Here is a 22,134-nt window from a genome sequence, read left to right as displayed (position 1 = left end):
TGGAGAGTGGGGTATGACTTATACGTGTACTCTGGTGCCTCATTTTTATCCAGGTCCCCTGGAGGGGGAGACCTGGTGGCACTCAGAGGAAGGATAGCAGGCTACTAAGAAGAGACTTGATACCCTATGAGCATATACAGGGGGAAGAAGTCCCCCTCAGGCACAGTCATAGGGGAGGGGAGTAAGGGGGAAAATGAGAGGGAGGGAAGAATGGGAGAATACAAGGGATGCGATAACCATTGAGATGTAACAAGAATTAATTAATTTAAAAAAAGAACAAAACAAGAAATGTACGCCTCCGAGGCCCTGCTGACGTGCTGGCATGAACAGAGGAGGGGGGCTAGAAACGAGTGATCGGAGCGCGCTTTCCTAGGACAAATCACCATCTGGTCATCTTCTAGAAAGTCCGCTTGACAGATCCCAGAGATGCTAGACAAACAGAAAATAGTCCGTGGCAATCTGCGAGACAAATGTATAAACAAGCGATTTCTGGGCAGTGTGACAAATGCTAAGTATGATGGACAGTGGTGCGTGGAAATACAACTCCATGTCTTTCACAGAGTTTTATTGGCGTATACCATAGAGTTGCTCCCCAAAAGCAGATGCTAAGGGTAGTACCCAGCCCAGAGGTCCTGCCTAATAGTCGCCCACGCTGCTTTCCAGAATGTGAGCCACCACACTCACCACACACGTTTGCATACATGTATCTTAGCTAGAGGGTCACTAGCACCCAAACTCAATACATTTGAACTGAGATTTTCTTGAACTTCTTAATTTCCACAGCCCAGAGAACTTTCAAAACCATCTTGCGTGATCTCTGTAGAGTATGGGTGTGTTCTGACTCCCATTTTCCTAGTCTCTCATCCTGTGAGAGTCTTATTTGACCAAACTGTGAGTGCATGCCTCAGCTCTGTTTGGACTCCTATGATCATAGTAAATATTTTTGTGATCTCTGAAGACTGTTGTTGTGGTTAATTTAATGGTATGTCTAATAAATGTTTATTATTAGGCTATAATTATTATGGTGGTATTCTATACCCCACTATCAATCAAATAGAAACACAGATACCTGTTGTATTTTTCAGAACAAGCCTTTAGCTGGGGCATAGCAGATATTAACCTTTTGAACTAACTTTGCCTCCCAGCCCTGTCTCAGGTCCGGCTCCCTCCCATCCACGAGCCCAGAATGCTTCTGAGTGTCCTCCATCTCCTCCATCCACGCTGACACTGACCCAGCCATGTGCTCCTTTCCCATGCTACCCATGACTCTGTTCTGTTTCTTTCTCCTCTCATCCTGTCTTCCTTCCTTCCTCCTCCTCCTCCTCTCCCTTGTGCTCCTTTAATCCCAGCCTGTGAACCCCCGCAAACTCCACCTCCCTTTCTTCTGTCTAATCCCAAGCTTCAGCATTTCTTTTAAATTAATAAAACACTTTAAATTAGGTGAAGCAAGGTTTACACAAGAATGACAGGTATATATGAGAGTGTGCTCCTCTGAGCAGGACCAGATCATGGATGCCAGTAATTTGCATTAAAATACATAACATTAGATCCCCAACAGACCATGTTGAAGGTCAAGGGGGTCACATGGGGGAGACAGTCATTTTTGTGGGTGCTCCCAAAATTCTACTATTTAATTACTCCCCTGCCTCTTGTACTTTATTTACCCTCTGCACCCCCCTACACACCCCCCACTAAGCCCTTGGTGTTTATCTTCCTATGGAGGCTTAGGAAGCCTGAAAGCCCTGGGAATACAACTCCTGTTCTTTGTTTGTTTGTTTGTTTTTGTTTTTCGAGACAGGATTTCTCTGTGTAGCTTTGGCTATCCTGGACTCAATTTGTAGGCCAGGCTGGCCTTGGACTCACAGTGATCAGCCTGCCTCTGCCTCCGAAGTGCTGGGATTATAGGTGTGCGCCACCACCACCCGGAAAACTCCTGTTCCTCCAACACTCCTAGACTTTTGAGTGGCAGTGGCTGAACTTAATGGGTTCTAAACAAACAAACAAACAAAAGACATGAAGTTTGGAAAGGGTCATGCTCTGTTTAGGGGACTTGGGCTAAGTTGGAGGGGAACATGGGAATAGAATGGGAATGGCTATGCTATTTTATTGTATACATGTATAAAATTCTCAAAAATAAAGACAAAAATGTTTGAAGGCTTCTTAGGCCATTTCTCCAAGAAAGGCAGTTCTGTGTAAGAGGAATCCCCACTGTTAGGGAAAGGCAATTTTCTCTCTTTACAGTTCATTTTATGCTCATTAACAGCCCTCTGAGATTAGTGCAGTAATTTCCACTTTATAGATGAGGAGATGGAGGCGCAGGGATGAAGTGCCCTTGGCCAAGGTCACTTAGCTACTGAGTGCCAGAGTCTGGCTTCAAGCCATGCTCCAACTCAATGGTGCGTGCTTTGGAGAATGGGGCCTTTGCCTGTGCCCTGATATTCCTACATTGGAGCGGATCCCTTTGCTGAGTGACAGGCTTCCAGCTTCCTTTGTACCCTGAAAAAAGAAGGAAGGCCTTGGGACAAATCTACCTCTAAGAGGAGGCATGACTGTGTTTACATGTATATCTATACAATTTAACTGGGAAAATAGAGAGTGGGCCAGTGTTCAGCTCAGCATTAAGTTCCAGCATTGTCCCTTCTCATAGCATGTCCCAGGCTCTTAAGGGCAAAACAAATTCTGTGTTACAGTTTTTGTTTTTCCATAGCACGCTTCTACGTGTGTCCCAGATTCCCACTGGGTGTGGCCTGCCTCATGTTTATGCTCCTACTCTGACTTCAGTTTTCTGTGATGCTACAGAAGAGAAGAAGAAAGGTTTGGGGCATTTCAAAACTATGAATCCCCACTCTGCCTCTCAATGTGGCCTGAGGACAACCGTTTCATCCTACAGAACCTTGGTTTTTCTCTAGAGTATGGCCTTCTGACACCTCCTCATGAGCTGTGCAGTTTATCAAGCCCAGCAGGCACCCCGTCAATGGCTGTTTCCTGGTCCATGTTTTACCTCCCTTGCATACTAGACATGGGGTCAAACTGATAAAATTTTGTCACTTCCTAGACTCGTGACTACATACAAGCTCCTGATCCCCTGGTAGCCTTAATTTATCCATTTGTTAAGTGAGGCACTGCCTCCTGCTGTCATGATTTGGAAAATAGAACAAGCACTTCCTGGGTGCTGTTCCACTGATGGCATCTTACTGTGCTTTTAGGTCATACTGGATATCTCAAAAATTGCACTCAACATGGAATGGGTTAGTATTTAAGATACTTAACAAAAATGTGTCCCTAGCCTTGAATGAGTAGTAAATATCTGTGTTCTACATCAAAGATATCATTCATCATGACCAAGTAGACTTCATTCCAGGCATGCAAGGATGGTTTAATATATGGAAATCCATCAATGTAATCCACCATATAAACAAACTGAAAATAAAAAACCATATGATCATCTCTTTAGATGCAGAGAAAGCATTTGATAAAATCCAACACCCATTCATGATTAAAGTTTTAGAGAGATCGGGGATACGAGGCACTTTCCTCAACATAATAAAGTCTATATGCAGCAAGCCAATAGCCAAAATCAAAGTAAATGGTGAGATACTCAAGGAAATTCCTCTAAAATCGGGAACAAAGCAAGGCTGCCCACTCTCTCCATATCTCTTAAATATAGTACTCGAAGTTCTAGCCAGAGCAATAAGACAATAAAAGGAGATCAAGGGTATCCAAATGGAAAAGGAGGAAGTCAAATTATCCCTCTTTGCAGATGATATGATAGTGTACATAAGTGACCCTCAAAATTCCACCAGAGAACTCCTACAGCTAATAAACACCTTCAGCAAATTAGCTGGATACAAAATTAACTCAAAAAAGTCTATAGCCTTCCTATACACAAATGACAAACTTGCAGAGGAATAAATTAGGGAAACCACACCCTTCACCTTAGCCACAAGCAATATAAAATATGTAGGAGTTACTCTAACTAAGCAAGTGAAGGACTTGTTTGAAAAAAATTTCAAAACTCTGAAGAAAGAGATTGAAGATGACCTGAGAAGATGGAATGATCTTCCTTGCTCATGGATCGGGAGAATTAACATAGTAAACATGGCCATCCTACCAAAAGCAATCTACAGATTCAATGCAATCCCTATCAAAATACCTACACAATTTTTTAAAGACATTGAAAGTTCAATTCTGAACTTCATATGGAAAAACAAAAAACCCAGAATAGCTAAAACAATCTTATACAATAAAAGGTGCTCAGGAGGAATCTCCATACCTGATCTCAAACTGTACTATAAAGCAACAGTAATTAAAACAGCTTGGTACTGGCACAGCAACAGGCTGGTTGATCAGTGGAATCGAATCGAAGACCCAGATATGAATCCACACACATATGGTCACTTGATTTTTTACAAAGAAGCCAAATCCATTCAATGGAAAAAGGACAGCATCTTCAACAAATGGTGCTGGTCTAACTGGAGGTCTATGTGTAAAAAAATGCAACTGGACCCATATTTGTCACCTTGCACAAAACTCAAATCCAAGTGGATTAAAGACCTCAACATAAAACCAGAGACCCTAAGTCACTTAGAGGAAAAAGTGGGGAAGAGCCTGGAACATATTGGCACAGGAGACAACTTCCTGAACAGAACACAAACAGCACAGGCCTTAATGTCAACCATTAATAAATGGGACCTCATGAGGCTGAGAAGCTTCTGTAAGGCTGGAGACACTGTCAAGAGAACAACGCAACAGCCTACAGACTGGGAGAAGATCTTCACCAACCCTACATCTGACAAAGGTCTAATATGCAAAATATATAAAGAACTCAAGAAGCTAAATACCACCAAACCAAATAACCCAACTGAGAAATGGGGCTTGGAACTAAACAGAGAATTCTCAACAGAGGAATATCAAATGGCTGAGAAACACTTAAAGAAATGCTCAACCTCCTTAGTCATCAGGGAAATGCAAATCAAAACAACTCTGAGATTCCATCTTACACCCATCAGAATGGCTAAGATCAAAAATTCAAGAGACACCACATGCTGGCGCGATGTAGGGAGAGAGGAACACTCCTTCATTGCTTGTGGGAATGCAAACTAGTACAGCCACTTTGGAAATCTATCCACTCCTTGGAATATACCCAGAAGATGCTCTAGCACACAACAAGAAAATTTGCTCAACCATGTTCATAGCAGCCTTATTCATAATAGCCAGAACATGGGAACAGCCTAAGTGTCCATCAGTAGAAGAATGGATAAAGAAACTGTGGTACATATACACTATGGACTACTACTCAGCTATTAAAAACAAGGAATTCCCAAAATTTGTAGTTAAATGGATTGAGCTAGAAATGATCATAATGAATGAGTTAACCCAGAAGCAGAAAGAATCAAATGGTATATACTCACTTATATCTGCATACTAGCCCAAGGGGCATGTCCCACAAAAGCCTTCACTTACCAGGAAACTGGGACAGAGGGGAGGACATCCTATTGGGACTTTAAATGAGAGAAGCATGGTAGAATAGCAAAGTAGAAGGATCCAGAGGGTCCTAGAAACCTACAAGTAGAACATTATGACAGGCAGATTTGGGCCCAGGGGTCCTGCTCAAACTAAGGCACCAGGCAAGGATAATATAGGCGGTGAACTTTAAACCCCTACCCAGATCTAGCCAATGGTCAGAACATTCTCCACAGTTGAGTGGACAGTGGGATATGACTTCCTCACGGACTCTGGTGCCTCATATTTGACCATGTCCCCTGGAGGGGGAGACCTGGTGGCACTCAGAGGAAGGACAGCAGGTTACCAAGAAGAGACTTGATACCCTATGTGCATATACAGGGGGAGGTAATCCCCCTTAGGAACAGTCATAGGGGAGGGGAATAATGGGAAAATGGGAGGGAGGGAAGAATGGGAGGATACAAGGGATAGGATGACCACTGAGATGTAACAAGAATAAATTAATGAAAAAAATTTTTAAATAAATAGATAAATATATATCTGTGTTCTCACTTCCTGATGAGAAGAGAGGACCCCCCCACGCGGTCACCATCTCCTGGGGTGTTAATATTGGTTTTTGAAGTATTTACCAGAGGAAAAGTGTTAGAAAGTTATTTCATGGGGGTATATACCAACAGTGTTCTAGAATCTGTACAGATGGAAAATTCCTGCTGGACAGAAGCTGGAGGTGATGCTAACATTCCCCAGGCAGGAAGTTCGCTCTATCACCATGCCTGTGCACCTGTATATCCTGTGACATCCAGCTAAGGGACAGTAGCCGTGCCTGATCCTATCCCCTCACTATGAGTCCCACACATTTGATCTTTCATTCCCCATAGGTTCAGCCTAACAGGCCCTGAACAACTTGTCCGCTGTCACTTTTATAAAGCCACTCATTTGCTTTTGAGACTGACCCTCTTACCCAAAGGACCCTGCAGCATGGATAACTGGGCTGCTTTAAGAATGAGTGCCAATTCCCCCATTGAAGAAGAGGCCAGAGCAACTGATTCAAGCCATGCACACAGTTTTGGGATGTATCATCCCTCTCTGTGACACACTTATGAAGTGTGTTCCTTGGCAAAGCTCTGATACAATCGACAATTCCCTCATAGGGGTAAGTTAGGGAACGGCGCTGGCATCGGGAGCCCCAACCTGTAGCCATTCCTGTCTGTGCCTTGGTGAAGAAGCAGCTGTACTTTAAAACTCTGGGAACTCAAAGACTGGAGAGGTGACAGTTATCCTAGCCTGTCATATTGCATAATGATTCTACCCAGACCTGCCATTTATAAGGCATTCAGGTTGTGTATAGCAGATGAAGGATGATGATGATTATTGGTATTCTCCTTATTGCTACAAAACAAACAACCCCCCAGCTATTAGATATGCTGTGCTTATTAAGTTCCAGGTGCAACACTGAAGGCGCAGGCTATTTCATCTGGTTCTACCCTCTCCCACCATGGGGTTAGCTGCTACCGCCACCAATTTACAGACTAAGTAAAGAGTAGACTCGAAGACAGGACATAATGTCATAACGTCCTGTAAGTAGCATGGGGTTAAATGGTGGTCAGACCTCTGTCATCACTCTTCTTGTTTGTTTTTATCCGTTCTGTACCAAAAATCATCTACCTCATGCAAAATATAAATATCAAAGCACAGCTTATGAAGTAAGACATGGTTGTTGTTATATATATGGGGGGGGGCAATCTGGGATAAGGGCTGGGAAGGGAGGGAGGGAGGGGAGGTGGGGGATAGTGTTGGGGTACTGTGGAGTGGTACAATGATGTTCATGGCAGAAGTGAAGAGGAGAGGAAAAAGAGGAAACTGTTGCAGGGACTAGGAAGTGATAGGATGTCCTATTATAAGGGAAAGTGGGGAGATGAAGTCATAGGCCAAGTTCATGGGTCACTGTGGTCATACAGAGGGATTGAAGGCTGAGTATCTGTGCCTGATGTAACCACAGTGGGTGGGGGGGGGGAGGAAAGGTGGGGGCACCTCAATTTCATGAAGAGAGGCTGTAGCTGAGCTAAACACAGAAGCATGGGCAGAACTCCAGAAGTGCGCCAGAAGTGTGTGCAGTTGGTAGTACCCAAGATAGTCCTCAGTGAGCCGGGCACGGTGGCGCACGCCTTTAATCCTGGCACTCGGGAGGCAGAGGCAGGCAGATCGCTGTGAGTTCAAGGCCAGCCTGGTCTAAAAACTGAGTTCTTGGTCAGCCAGGATGGTTATACAGAGAAACCCTGTCTCAAAAAAACAAAAAAGAAAAAGAAAGTTCCCATTGGAATGCTGATGAATCCCTAAGTATCCAAGAATTTTATTCATCTGTCTATCTATCTATCTATCTATCAGGTTTTTGAGACACGTTTCTCTGTGTAGTCCTGCCTGTCCTGGTACGCTGTCTATAGATCAGGTTGGCTTTGAACTCACAGAGATCCACCTGCCTCTGCCTCCCAAGTTCCAGGATTAATGGGTTCCACCATCACCACCCAACTAAGAATTTTACATTTTATGGCTACCATACTTCATTATGAAGGAAGTATGACAAAACTTAACGCTGTGTAGTTTGTTTTGTCTTAGATGTGTAGGTTTAAATAAGATAAAAAAAATTGATTTAAAAATAGTCTCCCTGGTTAAGTTATACTGCAGGTGGCAAAAGTCATGGGGAAGCGTGGGGGAGGTTGAGATGCATGTGGAAGAGCGACAACACCTACCCGCTTCCTATAGTCTCCTCAAAACTTGCCTCTTGTGCGTATTTTACAGATCCTGTGCATGGCCCTCAGAATGTGGAGATTGTGGACATTCGGGCGCGGCAGCTGACCCTGCAGTGGGAGCCCTTCGGCTATGCAGTGACCCGCTGCCACAGCTACAACCTCACAGTGCAGTACCAGTATGTGTTCAACCAACAGCAGTATGAGGCTGAAGAGGTGATCCAGACCTCTTCCCATTATACCCTGCGTGGTCTACGGCCCTTCATGACCATCAGACTGCGGCTCCTGCTGTCCAACCCTGAGGGCCGGATGGAGAGTGAGGAGTTGGTGGTACAGACCGAGGAGGATGGTGAGTGAGGGAGGCCAGTTTAATGGCAATGGAGAGGGTTAAATATGCCCGTGACTCATGCCAGCAAATGATGAGGATGAGGACTTTACTTTTGTCCATCTGCTTGTGTGTGTGTGTGTGTGTGTGTGTGTGACATGTGTGTGCATTCATATGAAGCCTAGAGGTCAGTGTTGCAAGTGTCTTCTCTGTTTTTTTTTTTTTTTTTTTTTTTCCCATCTGACTTTTTGAGACATGATCTCTCTTTGGGATCTGGGGCTCATTGATTTCAGTAGTCATCAAACCTCAAAGACTTTCCTGTCTCAGCATTCACAGACGGGGGATACAGGCACACTCTGCCAAACCTCATTTTTATTCGGCTTCTGGGGATCTGAACTCAGGTCCTCCGTCTGACATAGGAAGCACTTTACTGATTGACGCAGCTCCTTACCCTCTGTTCTCTGTCTTTAGTTTCTGCAGTATTCTCACGGTCCCCACGGGAGGACCATGCGGACCGTGCATAGTGAAGTTTCAGAGTGGTTATGTTGCCGTGAGCAGGGACAGCTCAGCCATAAACATGTGCTCATGGTGACCCAGTGCTTCCCCCATTCTCCCACTCTTTCTACCCAAGACTTCATGTTTCGAATGGCCCCTGGAAAGGATATTTATCATATTGTTTAAACATGTTGAGATTGAAAAATCAGACAACTTGATTCCGCACGAATTAAAAGAAGAAAACAGAATAGCTCAAGGCTTAGCATTCACGTTGAACGAGTTCAAAGCTGATTATCCACCTGGATGTCCCCCGGGCGCCTCGAATACCGTGTATTGCAAAATGAACTGATGTTCTCGTCTGTGCTGACTTATCTTCCGGGGTTCCTCGTTTCAGTGAGCTACACCTGGGGGCTCAAGAGAGAGACTAGAAAAATCAACCCAGGATTTTCTCCCCCTACTTCCCCCAACTCCAACCCCACATCTCACCCTACAAGGCTCTGTAGAGTCTGCTCTTGCATCTTTGGACTTGTCTCCTACCTTGATGATGCTGCGATGCGGAGCCTTTCATGGTAGGACACATAACCACTGTCTTCTCTGTTGGTTGTCAGTGCTATTCCTTCTGTATAGACTGGCATCTCCCTTCTTTGCAGAGAAGAATCCTCTATTGCTATTCCAAGACTGCTTAAATTTTACTTTCTTGATAAGTTTTCTTCGCCTCAAATTTCTTGGCTATCTCCAGTGCAAACTGCATGTAGCCCCACATAGTAGGTATCCTATGCAGGATAGAATTTGTGCTGTCTAAGACATACCGAAGAAACACATGAGGTCTCCTTCTGTCACAGACCTAGGGGTTGGGAATAGGATGAAAGAGGGAGGGAGGGAGTAACGGGAAGATACAAGTGAGGGGATAACAATTGATATGTAATCTGAATAAATTAAATAAATAATAATAATAATAATAAAGCAAGGAACGCTTCTCTCTGTGTGCGGTTTAGGTTTTGCCCTGGCCTGGCTATTTGTGGCTCTACAATCTGATTCAATGTAAATTTATGTGCAAGTGATTAAGGAGAGTTTGGGTAGGGATGGCAAAAAAGGCCAGGAAAGTGGAGGAAGCTATGCTACAAATTCTGTGAGAGTTCAAGGACAGCTCTCCACAGTGAGTTTTGTGCCACAGATGTCCCAAGCCAAGGGAGGGAGCTGCTGCTTCCCCTTGTCTGTGCCCATTGTTTCAAAATTACAGAACATGACCTCTAGCAGATGGAATAGGAGCACATGAGAAGGGAGACTCTTTGGGTCGGTATACCTGGGATACTCTGTTTAATTGCTTAGTACGTTGGTTTTTCTACTTATAAAGTGGACTAGATGTTGATTCTTCATTGTAGTTCATTGTGAATATTAAAGGTAGTGTTGGATTTTAAAAAACAGCCTGAGACCCAGCAGTAAGTTTTTTAAAAACATAGCCACTACATTTACAAGAAGCCGAAGGGGGGAAAAATCCTGACAAGAAAGCATCTGGTACAAATGGCTCCGCCTCCCAGACATGTGGGACCTGTCCCCACCCTCTGGCCAACCATTGCACTGGATGCAGAGAGGATAGTGAGGATCCTAAAGGCCGGGCAGGATGCCTAGGTCCTGATGGAGAAGTGGGGTGGTTGGCAGACAGTGGCCACTGCTTCCTATCAGCAGGCTATCTCCTAGTTCTGACAGGGAGGAGCCCGTGTTGACAAATCCTCATGACTGAGCTGAGGAGCAACCCAGAGGGCAGCCTTCTCAAGCGTTCACCCAGCCCCTCTGAGCTGCACTATGGATGAGAATGACCTTCATCTGCAGCTGCGAATCCCCAAGTCCTAGCTTGAGCTCTGCCGTGTCCTCTCTCTTTCTCATTTTTTTTTTACCACCAAGGGGAAAAAAAAACCAAATAAACCACAAAGCCTTTATCAAAACAATGTGGGAATAGCAGTGCTTTGAAATTAAATTTACGGTAAACATCATTAATAAAACATCAATCCCTGCTTCGGGAGATGTGTGGACATTATCATATTAAAGACACCAGCGCACTAGACATCCTTCCTTGGTCTGCAGCTCTTCCAAGGCCATAGTTCAGAAACTGCTGGAAGCTTTCAGTGGGTGTAGATGCTCTTTATATTTGTTTGTTTGTTGGTCTTAATACATTACTAAGGTTAGTCTTAGACTCCTGGCTGAAGCCGTTCTCCAGCTTTACCCTCTGGAGTAGTTTGGACTAGGACATGCATTACGACTGCCATGGACCATCCCTGTAGGTCAGAGCCAGGGTTCCCACTTGCTAAGTAGAGAAAGCATTGCCTCCTCTTCATAGAAATGCATGCACTTCAAAAGTACACTGAGGTGGAGTGTGACTCTGAGGCATACCTGCAACTCTCCTCTGGGAGCTAGAGAGCAGCCTCCCAAGTTGGGCTCAGTGACTTTGTGTTGCTCTAATATGCCCTCAAAACATGGATTTGGGGGAAGTTTTCAGGATCAGTCATTTTAGCACCCCAGTACCTATGAGGATCTGCAGAATAATTGCCTGCTAGAAAAAGAAGCTTGGACACTTGGCTTTCCGAGGAAAACAGCTCTTGGTAAAGAATTAAATGGGCCTTTAAGGTTCCGTCTCCTACAAATATGTCAGATCTTCATGGTTGTCATCCACCTTCAGGCAAACTGCAGCTAAGCTTGTGAAAATGTGACGTAAGAAGTCTTAGAAGGGGCAAACCACATGGCATGACGTTGGGAGAGGGTGGGGAGGTGGAGTAGTGGGTCCGGAAGGAGTTAAGGGGAAGAGCAGAGATGAATACATCAAAATACGTTGCACGCAAGTATAAAATGATCAAAGAATTAATAAAAATAGCTTTCCAGTCTGCACAGCTGAAAAGTAAAGGTATTCTCATATATATTAACAATATTATACAACATCTAAGAAAGTTAACATTACCTTAAAATGACTCAACATAGTCCATCAAGGCCTAGTCGGTAAACTCATTGTTCCAAAGCTTCTCAACCCAAGATCGATGCCTGAGATCCACAAAGTGGAAAGAGAGAACTGGCCCTGGACAGTTGTCCTCTGACCTCTATTTTCGTGTCATGGTACATGCATGTGCTGAGATACACATAGGCACTCACACCTACACATGTACATGTATATTTATCTGTATAAACACAGTAAGTAAATAATGTAATTAAAAACCACCCAACACACTGTTCATTTCGTATTTCTTCTAACCTCTCTATGATAAAACCAGAGAGGAAGGCATTTTCCATTAAAACATTAAAAGGAAGTAGTGTGTGTTTCTCATTGTGTCTTGCCAATGGTTGTATAAGTTCTGGAAAACCCCTCTGTGGTGATGTCACATGTAGTTAATTAAGATGGAAAAAACACCACATTATAAATATATACATATATTTAATACAAATATATATCATAGATTTAATATGAATACATGCACCAGATATAAACATATAAATATGTTTTCCTCTTGATAAAGTTCCTCTTTAGTCACACTTTGAGATGATTTAAGTATCTTATGATCACCTCAAATCTTTACCTAATTATTTTAGTATTTCTTCATAATTTTTGCCTAAATCAGTTGTGTTGATGTTTTAAAATCTGCCATCTTATCTACACTTCCTGATTAACATGTTTCTTCACAGAAGAGGTTTTCTCTCCTCTTCCTTTCTGTGTCTAGGATTCTGACAACTTGACACCAGGTTCTGACTCAGTTTGCTAAGCATCATCACCATCCTTATTTCTTTGGATGATCAAGTATCTTGACCATGGCTAGAAAGAATCTCTTCAAGCTGGTCCTCAGGTCCTTTTTGATACATCCTCGTTAGTCATCCTTGCTTCTGGCATGATGCAGTGTTCCAGACTGTTTCAAGACGTGAAGTTCATCACTTACAGGAAGACTTCTGCTTGCTTCTACAGGTCTAGTCCCTGGGCTCTAAGACAGGTCTTGGGTATGCTTAATGGAGCAGCAATGCCTCTAAGTGCCCCAGGAAGAAAGAGTTGGGGAATATCATTCACCTGTTTTTAAATCATGAGCCCATCCCAATTGGAACCCAACGCCTCCATATACTTCTGCAGATTCCGCACATGTATTCCAACAGTAAAGAGGACCCTGGATTCTCCACATCCATCTGTTTATTTATTTCCACCACTGCAAATTGTACCAAACCACCAGCAAACAGTGAGCCTACTAAGTTAGACGGAACATGCTAATTTCCCTGCACTAAAACTGTGTACTGCTGAGCATGTGCAGTCAAAATATTGTCTTCAAGCACTCAGAGTTTCTATCTATATGATCTTAGCATTAATTTGCTAGCCAATTAAGGTTCTTTTAATTTGAAGGGTTTTCCACCCTCTATGTTTTGAAAAATAAATGTTACTGCTTCTAACATGCAAATCATTTGCTTCTTTAAAAAGTCAAAATTGTATGTTAAAAAAAAAAGTCATTCTGAGAAATAACTGTCACAATCTTTATCCTTTTGTATTCTTCAGTTCACACCTGAAAGACTGGTATTTTAAATATAAAAGACCATATTTTGTTATTTATTTCCTATTTAGTGTTGCTTGTATATGTGTATGTTTTTTAGGCCTGATTATTTTGAATAGCCAATTAGGAGGCTCATCTCTGAGGAAGACTGATTCTCTCTCTCTCTCTCTCTCCCTCTCTCTCTCTCTCTCTCTCTCTCTCTCTCTCTCTCTCTCTCTCTCTCTCTCTCTCTCCCTCTCTCTCTCTCTCTCCCCCTCCCTCCCTCCCTCCCTCCATCCATCCCTCTCCCTCCCCTCCCTCTGCCCTAGCCCCTTTCCCTTCCCTCTCCCCCTCCCATCTCTCCATCCAGCTCTCCATCTCCCATGTATTCCCTGAGCCTTAGGTATAGGGTTTATTGTAGACATATCAGCTGGGTCTGGGTACCTTTGATCAGTTGTTTTCTGCTTTTGGACTAATTGTGTCTTTATTGGCCACAAAAATAAACTTCTCCTATGAGAGATGAGAGATACATTGACACTTGACTTTTTAATTATTTTTATTTCCATTTTATACAATTTATTTAGCAAAGTGTAAATAATATCTTCCTCTTTCTCCTCCTCTCATCCTTCTATCTTCTCACTCCTCCTTCTTCCTCCTTCCTCTACCTTTTCTGCTTCCCTTGGTCCTCCCCCCAGCCCACTGAGCCCAGATCCTTCCACATGCCAGAACTCAAGGTCATCTTTCCCTTCTGTCTATTCCATATTTACAACATGGAATAATGTATACTTCACCTGTGTTTATGTTTACTTTCTATCCTAGAAAACACTCCATGTCAAAAATGACCCATTCTGTTAATAGTTTCACGGCGCCTCATGGCTGTGTAAATAGATGCGCCCAAGTGTCCAGTGGTAGTTGTTTCAGTTTTTTTGCTATGACCTACTTTGTCTTCCATCTAGGTCATCTTGTGCTCCTTCACTTCAGGTATCACACTTGCTGGTTGATTGGCTGATTGTAATAAAGAGGCACACTGTAGTCATCCTTCGGCGAACAGCCTGGTGTGGATGGTAGGTGTTTGTGGAGATGTCCCGTCAGGTAAATTCTTCACGGTAGGCTTGTTGAAGTCAATGGGCAAATGTACAATCAATTACATTCCCCTTCTGAGAAGGCCTATCATTTTTCATTTCACAGGCAATGTGTACTGATTTAATCTTCACACCAAACAGGAAAGAACAAGCAGCATTTTCCCTATTGCATAAGAAGGGAATGTAATTTTAACAATACAAAAAAATGTAATGGATAATAAGTAACACAATAAAATATGTTAAACATAATCGATATTTAATATGTTTAACCACATACAATAGGCATATTGTCCCAATGTGGCAAAACAGACTTAAGCTAAAAGGCTTTCATAAGGAAAAGTACCATGGCTCAGCGCCTTAATTTTGTGTACGAGCCTACTCACCTGGGCTTTTAGGTTGCAGTAAACAGGCAATGGGATGCATGTTGCTAGGGATAGGTACATCTACACTAATAGGAGGTGGCACCTGAGGCCTACAAGGACGGAAAGCACAACAAAGGAATCACAACAAGGCATGCGAAATTCAGGGCCAGAGTCAGAGCCTAAGGAGGGCCTGGCAGCCTCATTTTTACCTCAGCTAATTGTACAGTAGTGATTGTAAAGATGGCCTGGCAATGTTGAGAGTGGTAGGGCGAAAAGCGGTTATGCTTTCCATAGGCCCACAGCGACTTAGGCTTTTGTGCTCAGACTCTTGTTCTTGTAGACTATTGCTAAACAGCCTGATGCAGGTGTTATTGCTAGTGTTGCTCAGATGACAGAGCCATATACCTGTGTGGCTGCCCCTGACCATTTGTATGAAAGTCCAGAGTGGTTCCCCCCCACCAACCCCTCTCACTGAGAATAGAGACTTCATTTTGCTTTGGTCCCTGAAGGATATTTCCTAGGAAGGGGAGGAGTGCTGGGCTATAATGCGTGCTCATAAACCATTGGCTTGGTGAGTCCACGCCCCATACATAATACCAGTGTTCATGAAAAGACACCATTTCCTAAGTCGGGGGCTTGTATGGGTCCTTTAGCTGCAATCACCGTCATCCCCATGCCTGGGTGGCTCAAGCTGGCCATTGCTAGTGCTTCTTTCCTCCAAGTTCTGCAATAAATTTTGCTGCTTGAAATCAACCATGGTTGGAAAATTCCCACCATGACAAATAGAAAACAAGTTGTTCTTTTCTTCCTAGAGAGCTTGTGGCAAAGTATTTAGTAGCATACCACTATCATCCTCAAGTATAGGTTGTAGTTGATGTCCTGAGCTATGGAGATTTATCTGGAAGAAATAATTTCCCTCCAGTAGAACTAGAAAATAGGAGATTAAAATGTTTCTCATACTTTTCTCTATGAATGGGGGAAAAAAAGAAGCCCAAAGAAATAAAAAAAGGGCAGGGCATGACTGCTCCTAGGTGTGGTGGAGGAGAAGGTTATGAGGGAGGCAGAGACATCTGGGAGACCTCAGAGTGGACACCACCAGACTGAGCAGGGATATGTGAGCAGAGGGGAGGGATGAGAGGGAGGAGTCAGACCAAGGGGCCAGGAAGGTAAGTATAGATGAAAAGGCCACATAAGCCAAAAGTGGCTAGATTATATAGGGAAGGGCAGCGCAGCCCCTGGGCTAGAGAAGATTAGGGTAAGGTGCACCCTGTCTTGGGAGAACCTGGTGGCCAGCTTCACTTTAATATATTCAATAGTGACCTCAGCCATTTGTCCCGAGTTTGAGACCTAACATTCTGTGAGACTGACAGACACAGTCTTAGCTAAGTGGTTTGATTTTTAAGTTAGTTCCCAGCCTCTATATAAGAAACAACCCACCAGCCAAGCTGCCAGTGAGACACCTGAAATAGAAGGGGCAATGTCACCAGGATGAGGAAACGAAGACCCCCAGTTTCCTAGTTCTTGGCTCTGAGCTTCCCCAGGTACAATGCAGCACCTGTGCTTTCCGTTACTGCCTCCTGGGTTCTCCATGGTGAACCCATTTTAAAGACATACAAATGGAGATGATGAGGAAGAAAGAGAGGAGGAGGAGAAGGCACAGGGCAGACAAGATGGGACAGGATGGGGACAGAAAGGGAGGGAGACAGACAAGGAACTGAGAAGCTGTTCTTGACAACAATCTATTCTTTTTCCTATTGAAATGAAAATCCACCTTAAATTACCACCTGACTTTAAAGCATAAGAAAACATCTGGTTTAATTACAGTGAATTTACATGAACCTACTGACAAGAAGCACAGTTAAAATTAGCAATTTTAGTGTGCTTTTTTTTTTTTTAAGAGAATGAAATTATAAAGTAATTAACCTTTGTTGTAGAACTCTGTCAAGTGGATGGAAAGTTCCATGCTGTGACAGAAGAAGAAATGAAATTGTGGACAAGAAAAATGTGGGTTCATTAAAGAATTATACAGAATTAAAAAAAAAAAAAAAAGAATGGAGGGGAGGCACAGGATTAGAAGATAGGACAAAAAAGAAATCTCTGAACACAGCAGTCTTTTTAGTGAGGAGAGAGAGAGAGAAATCTGGTTTCATCAGATGAAAGTCATCCCATGACATTGTAAAGGACATCCTGACCTACAGAAGCAGTAATGGGGTGGGAGGGAAGAGCTCTGGCCTAGGGCTGAGACATCTTGACCATGGCTGTGACACCTGGTAAAAATAATCACCTTTCAGCCTCCAAAGTACAAACCCACAAGGTGATGGGGGAAAGAGGCACATGCTCGGAGCAGTAGGACATGAGCTGTATGCAGCTCTTTCTTACCTTGTTAGGACCACCTTGTTTAAGTTATGCATATTCTCAGCATGCGAAACCCCAGACACACATGGAAGATGGGCCAAGAGTACCAGCAGGCTCCTAAGTCATATTGTACAGAGTAGGCAACAGTCAGGGCAGAGATACATATTTGGTCAAAGAGAATTCTAAATTGAGTTCCCATTCCTAAACAGGACATATTTATCACCATCATTACCCAACTCACACTGTCGGTCCTCATCAAGGCTCAGGGACCATCAAGAAAGAATATAAGAGCCAGAGGATGGGAAGGAATGCTGTGACATGCTGTCTTCTAGACATGGCATGGCCAGCACACTCATGAACTCACAGCAGTTGTGGTTATCTGCCCAAGCTCAAGCTAGCTGAGGTCCTACATTAACGGTAGAGGTGGTAATTCTCCAGGACCCTACGCTTACAAAAGTGCTAGTGGCAGTTGCTAGCTGATGTAGGAAGGACAATCACTGTCCTGTGAAGGCCTGGCCACTGCTAGGTTTCCCATGGCTCTGCATTCATATGGTGACCAAAAGGAGGAGGGACGAGGAAGGAGAGAAGGCAGCAGCTGTGACAGCATACTAGAAGTTGTGAGGAGCATGTGTTCGGGAACTTAGGAGGACGTAGGAGCGTGGTCATATTCCATTGCAGACTTAGAGAAGATGCTTAAGAATGAAGAAAAATATGTTGCACAATATACTCCACAGATGTCCCCATAAAGCCATCAGCTGTGATAAGTGGAGCTGGCATCACACAGAGACTGTAACTCTTGACTGGAAAAAGCCAAGCCAAGGAGTTATGTGTGATTTCTCCTCACAGTGGCTAGGGATAACTTTGAAACAGCCTCTAGCCTTCATTTAATCTAGATTGCAAACTTTTCAGCGTGACCACAGCCTTCTCTGTTTCACTCCTTCCAGATCTGTGCTTATTACAAAGCTTCAACCCCACTGGAATGGCCCTTTCTCCTCTCTGCCTTCCCTCTTATGTTATTGGCCAACCGTTCCATTCCTGTCTTGCATCCTTTTTCAGCCTCTCAGCGTCGTTCAAATTTCATTGTACAGGCAACACTGTCCCGTGGAATTCTCTGCCTATCCAGGGCCCTTCTTTTGTAGCTGACTACATAACCACCATTCCAGTTGTCCCAACTGAAGCCAGGAATACCCTTAGAGTGTGCCCTGAAAACTGTCCAGAAATAGTGCTGTTGCCTTGGTTAATCCATTCTTCTTACAGAATGATTACCCCATCTTCCCACCTCTACACCTCCATGCTTCCCTGACACTTAGTTCATAACCTTGTTGTCTATAATACTGAGGAAACTGAAGACATTTTATACTTCTTGACCCACATAACGCATATAGTCAATCTTCCATCCTGTTTGTAGGGATAAAATATTTGTTTTCTAAGTGAAGACCAATTTTTCTACTTAATGTGCCAAATCCTACCTCCCTTTGCCTAATGGAAGCCATTACTCTGGTGATAGTCTTCTGTCTACCCTTCGGCAAGATTTCCCTCTATAACTGATCATTACACTCTACACAGCAGCTTCATTCCCGTCATCTTTAGAAAAGCAAAAGCAAGATTTTCCAGTCTTACCTTCTCTTCCAGCTCCTGTTGTGCCCACTCTTTCCTATATATCTATTTCCCCCTCTGAATTTCATGAACTCGCACAACTAAAGCAGCTCAAATCCATACCATTTCTCCACTATAGCTCTCTTGAAATCACCCATTGACTTACTTTTCCAGTTATTGTGATAAAATACTGTGACAAAAGCAACTCAAGCAGCAAGCAGTCCATTTTGGTTCACACCTGTAGGTGACACTCCCTCATGGCCCAGAAGTCACAGCAACAGGAGCTTGAGGCACCTGCTTACTTTACATCTACAACCAAGAAGCAGAGCACGATAGATGCTTCTGCTCTGCTCATTGACTCATTTTCATACAGGCCAGGGTCTTGACCAAAGAAACAGTGTCACCAATGGTGGGCAGATCTTCCTGCCTCAATTAACCTAACCTAAAGGTGGTCTTTAGGCACATCCTGAGGCCCACCTTCTATGTGATTCTAGATCTCACTAAACTGACAATTGAGATCACTCAGTTGTCACTCCTGTGACCTTAATAAACTCAAAGGTCATTATTCCAAGAGTCGGATTTTAGTTTGCCAGCTGTCATCACTGGGCACGGCAGGCTATTACATCCTCTTTAAATCTCCCTTTTCCACTCAGTTCCCAGGTTATCCTACGTTTCTAGACATCTCTCTCCCTCAAGAATTCTTCTTGTCCTGTGGATTTCTTTTTAGACGTCTCAGCTTTATTGACTTATATTTTTGAGACTCTTCACAGTCATTTCCATACAAAAGGCTGGCCAGACCTAGGAAATGGGCTTTGTAGACCATGTAGATCTCTTTGGCAGCTATTTCATTCTGCTGTTGCAGCAGATAAGTATCCAGCAACAATATATACATGATTGGGCATGACGATTTTCCAATAAAATTTTATTTACAAAGGCAAGTAGCCAGTTGGATTTATATCATGGGCCTCAGATTGCTGACTGTAGATCCACTTATTTACGTAATTATTTCTGATCCCTTGGCTTTTAAAATCCACACACAAGCTAATACTTTTTCTAATTGATGTCTTGAGGCCAGAATTCTCCCCAGCCCTCTAGAGTGATTTATTTACCTGCTAGCTCAACCTCTTCCTTTCGATTGCTTTGGTCCTTTGGAATAAAACATCCCAAACAGAAGGAGGTGGTCATTGCTCAACCAACAACCAGCATCCTTCTCCCCACTGTCTTCTCTGTCTTAATTAGTAGCACCCATGTTTTATTAGTGGCTCACGCCAAAATCCGTGACTCCTCACTTTTGTCAGACTATGTCTCTGGATTGTTGTCTGTAATTGGCGCTCCTGGCTTTGAGCCAAGCAAAGGTTTTGCTCAGTCTCTACAGTTGACCCATCGGCATAATCTCTTAGCTGCATCTTCAGTACAGCAGCAGAGTGCTATTGGACAACCTACCCTGTTGCTCCCTCACATCAACCGCCGGCTCTCGGGATGCAGCCACTGTGACCGACAGTGCGGACTATGTGAGCTGTTACTTAGTCTTCAGCTTCAGCCCTAGCCTCTGTGTGTTGTTCTCAACAATGCATCCAGAATGATGTTAGTAAACCCGGGGGAAACTGATAGCCGCCTTCTGCTCTAACCCCTGTGATCTCTTTCATGTTATTGAGCTTAAACGCCCAATGGGATATAATGTCCCAAAGTGACTAGGAGTCCTGCTTGGCTTTGTTTGTTTCGACCCCATCTCCTACTTCTGCCTCACTTCTTCTTTTTAATATATATTATTAATTTAGTCATATTACATTGCAATTGTTATCCCATCCCTTGTATCCTCCCATTCCTTGCTCCCATCCATTTTTCCCTTACTCCCCTCCCCTATGACTGTGACTGAGGGGGGCCTCCTCCCCCTGTATATGCTCATAGGGTGTCAAGTCTCTTCTTGGTAGCCTGCTGTTCTTCCTCTGAGTGCCACCAGGCCTCCTCATCAAGGGGATGTAGTCAAATATGGGGCACCAGAGTTCGTGTGAAGGTCATTTCATGAGTCCAGTTGTTGATTTCAAGTATACCAAGCTTGTCCCTGCCTCAGGGCCTTTGCGCTTGTCAACCCCTCTGACTAGAATGGTCTTTTACCGAACAAACAGGGCTGCCTCTTTGACTCTCCTCAGATCTTCCGTCCTGTTTAGAGTTTAGAGAGCTCTTCCCAGCCAGTTCCACTTAAATGCAGAAGCCTCTTACATGACACTTTGTCTATCTTCTCTGCTTCCTGTATCCTCTTAGCGTTTATCAACTGAAACACCGCGTTTACGTTTTGCTTTTATTATCTGTCTTCTACCAAATAGAACCCACTCCACAGAGACTGGATTTTCCTCTTTCATTTGTTTACCATTACAATGCAAGTACTTAGAACAGCTCCAACTAGATAATATGCACACATAAATATGTTATCAAATCAATGACTCCTGAGTCCTAGGAGACAAAATAAATTTTACATTTATTTACCGAAGAAATCAGAAGACCGTTGTAAGAGCTGCTTAGCATCCTCAGTAAAGCTATGAGAAAGAAGATATGGCTTCTGCAGTTAGCAATATAATATCAATCCAGAAAAGGAGATTGAGGTAAAGACACCATTGGAAATAGCAACAACTGTAATTGGATCTGCAGAATTCAACGTATGCTATCCAACCTCTGTAAAAGCAGGTCTTGTGGGAATGCAGTGGGGACGGACAACTACACAGAGCACCTGCTTTGTGCCAAGCACCTTGTTAAACACATTGTGAGGGTGAAATGTTAAATTCCCATCACAAACTATGAAGAAGATGCTGGTTTCATACCCTGCTTAAAGCAAGGGAAGTTCCACCTAAAGATGTTAACGTAGAAACAGAACCCAAACCCTGGCCATGTAGGGTCAACCCAAGACCTGAGCCATTTCCTGGTAGTACCTTAGAGGTTCACATGATGAAAATATGAATTTTTATTTAAAATGGTGATCTGGCCGCCTTTCTTAAGATGCACTTTCAAAGAAATATATAGGAAGAGGGTTTGACATAACTATACTGAAGAAGTATTATAATGCACTACTCCATGGAAAGCCAACCCTGAACACTAGGACTAAAGGTAGGTATGGGCTACCCAGAGCTCAGTGCCATGAACAGCTCCAGATGCGAGGCCACAGTGCAGAGGATGAGCGTTCTAGCTACAAGCTGATGTCCAAAGTGTATATAAGGAAAGTATCTGTTCACT

The 22,134-nt window shown here is 43.5% G+C and overlaps 1 protein-coding gene across 1 annotated transcript in view; it reads left to right on the top strand.

Moving 5' to 3' along the window:
* Ptprt (protein tyrosine phosphatase receptor type T) overlaps nt 1–22,134 on the top strand; it is a 1,134,114-nt gene that overhangs the window by 724,411 nt on the left and 387,569 nt on the right. Inside the window, exon 8 of the mRNA XM_051143721.1 lies at nt 8,260–8,556. Coding sequence (XP_050999678.1) covers nt 8,260–8,556 — 297 coding nt within the window. The remainder of the gene's footprint in view (nt 1–8,259; nt 8,557–22,134) is intronic.

The sequence above is a fragment of the Acomys russatus genome, chromosome 4, assembly GCF_903995435.1.
Source record: "Acomys russatus chromosome 4, mAcoRus1.1, whole genome shotgun sequence".
Lineage (NCBI taxonomy): Eukaryota > Metazoa > Chordata > Mammalia > Rodentia > Muridae > Acomys > Acomys russatus.
Note: the sequence above shows the minus strand (reverse complement) of the source record. Positions and strands in the feature narration are given on the sequence as shown.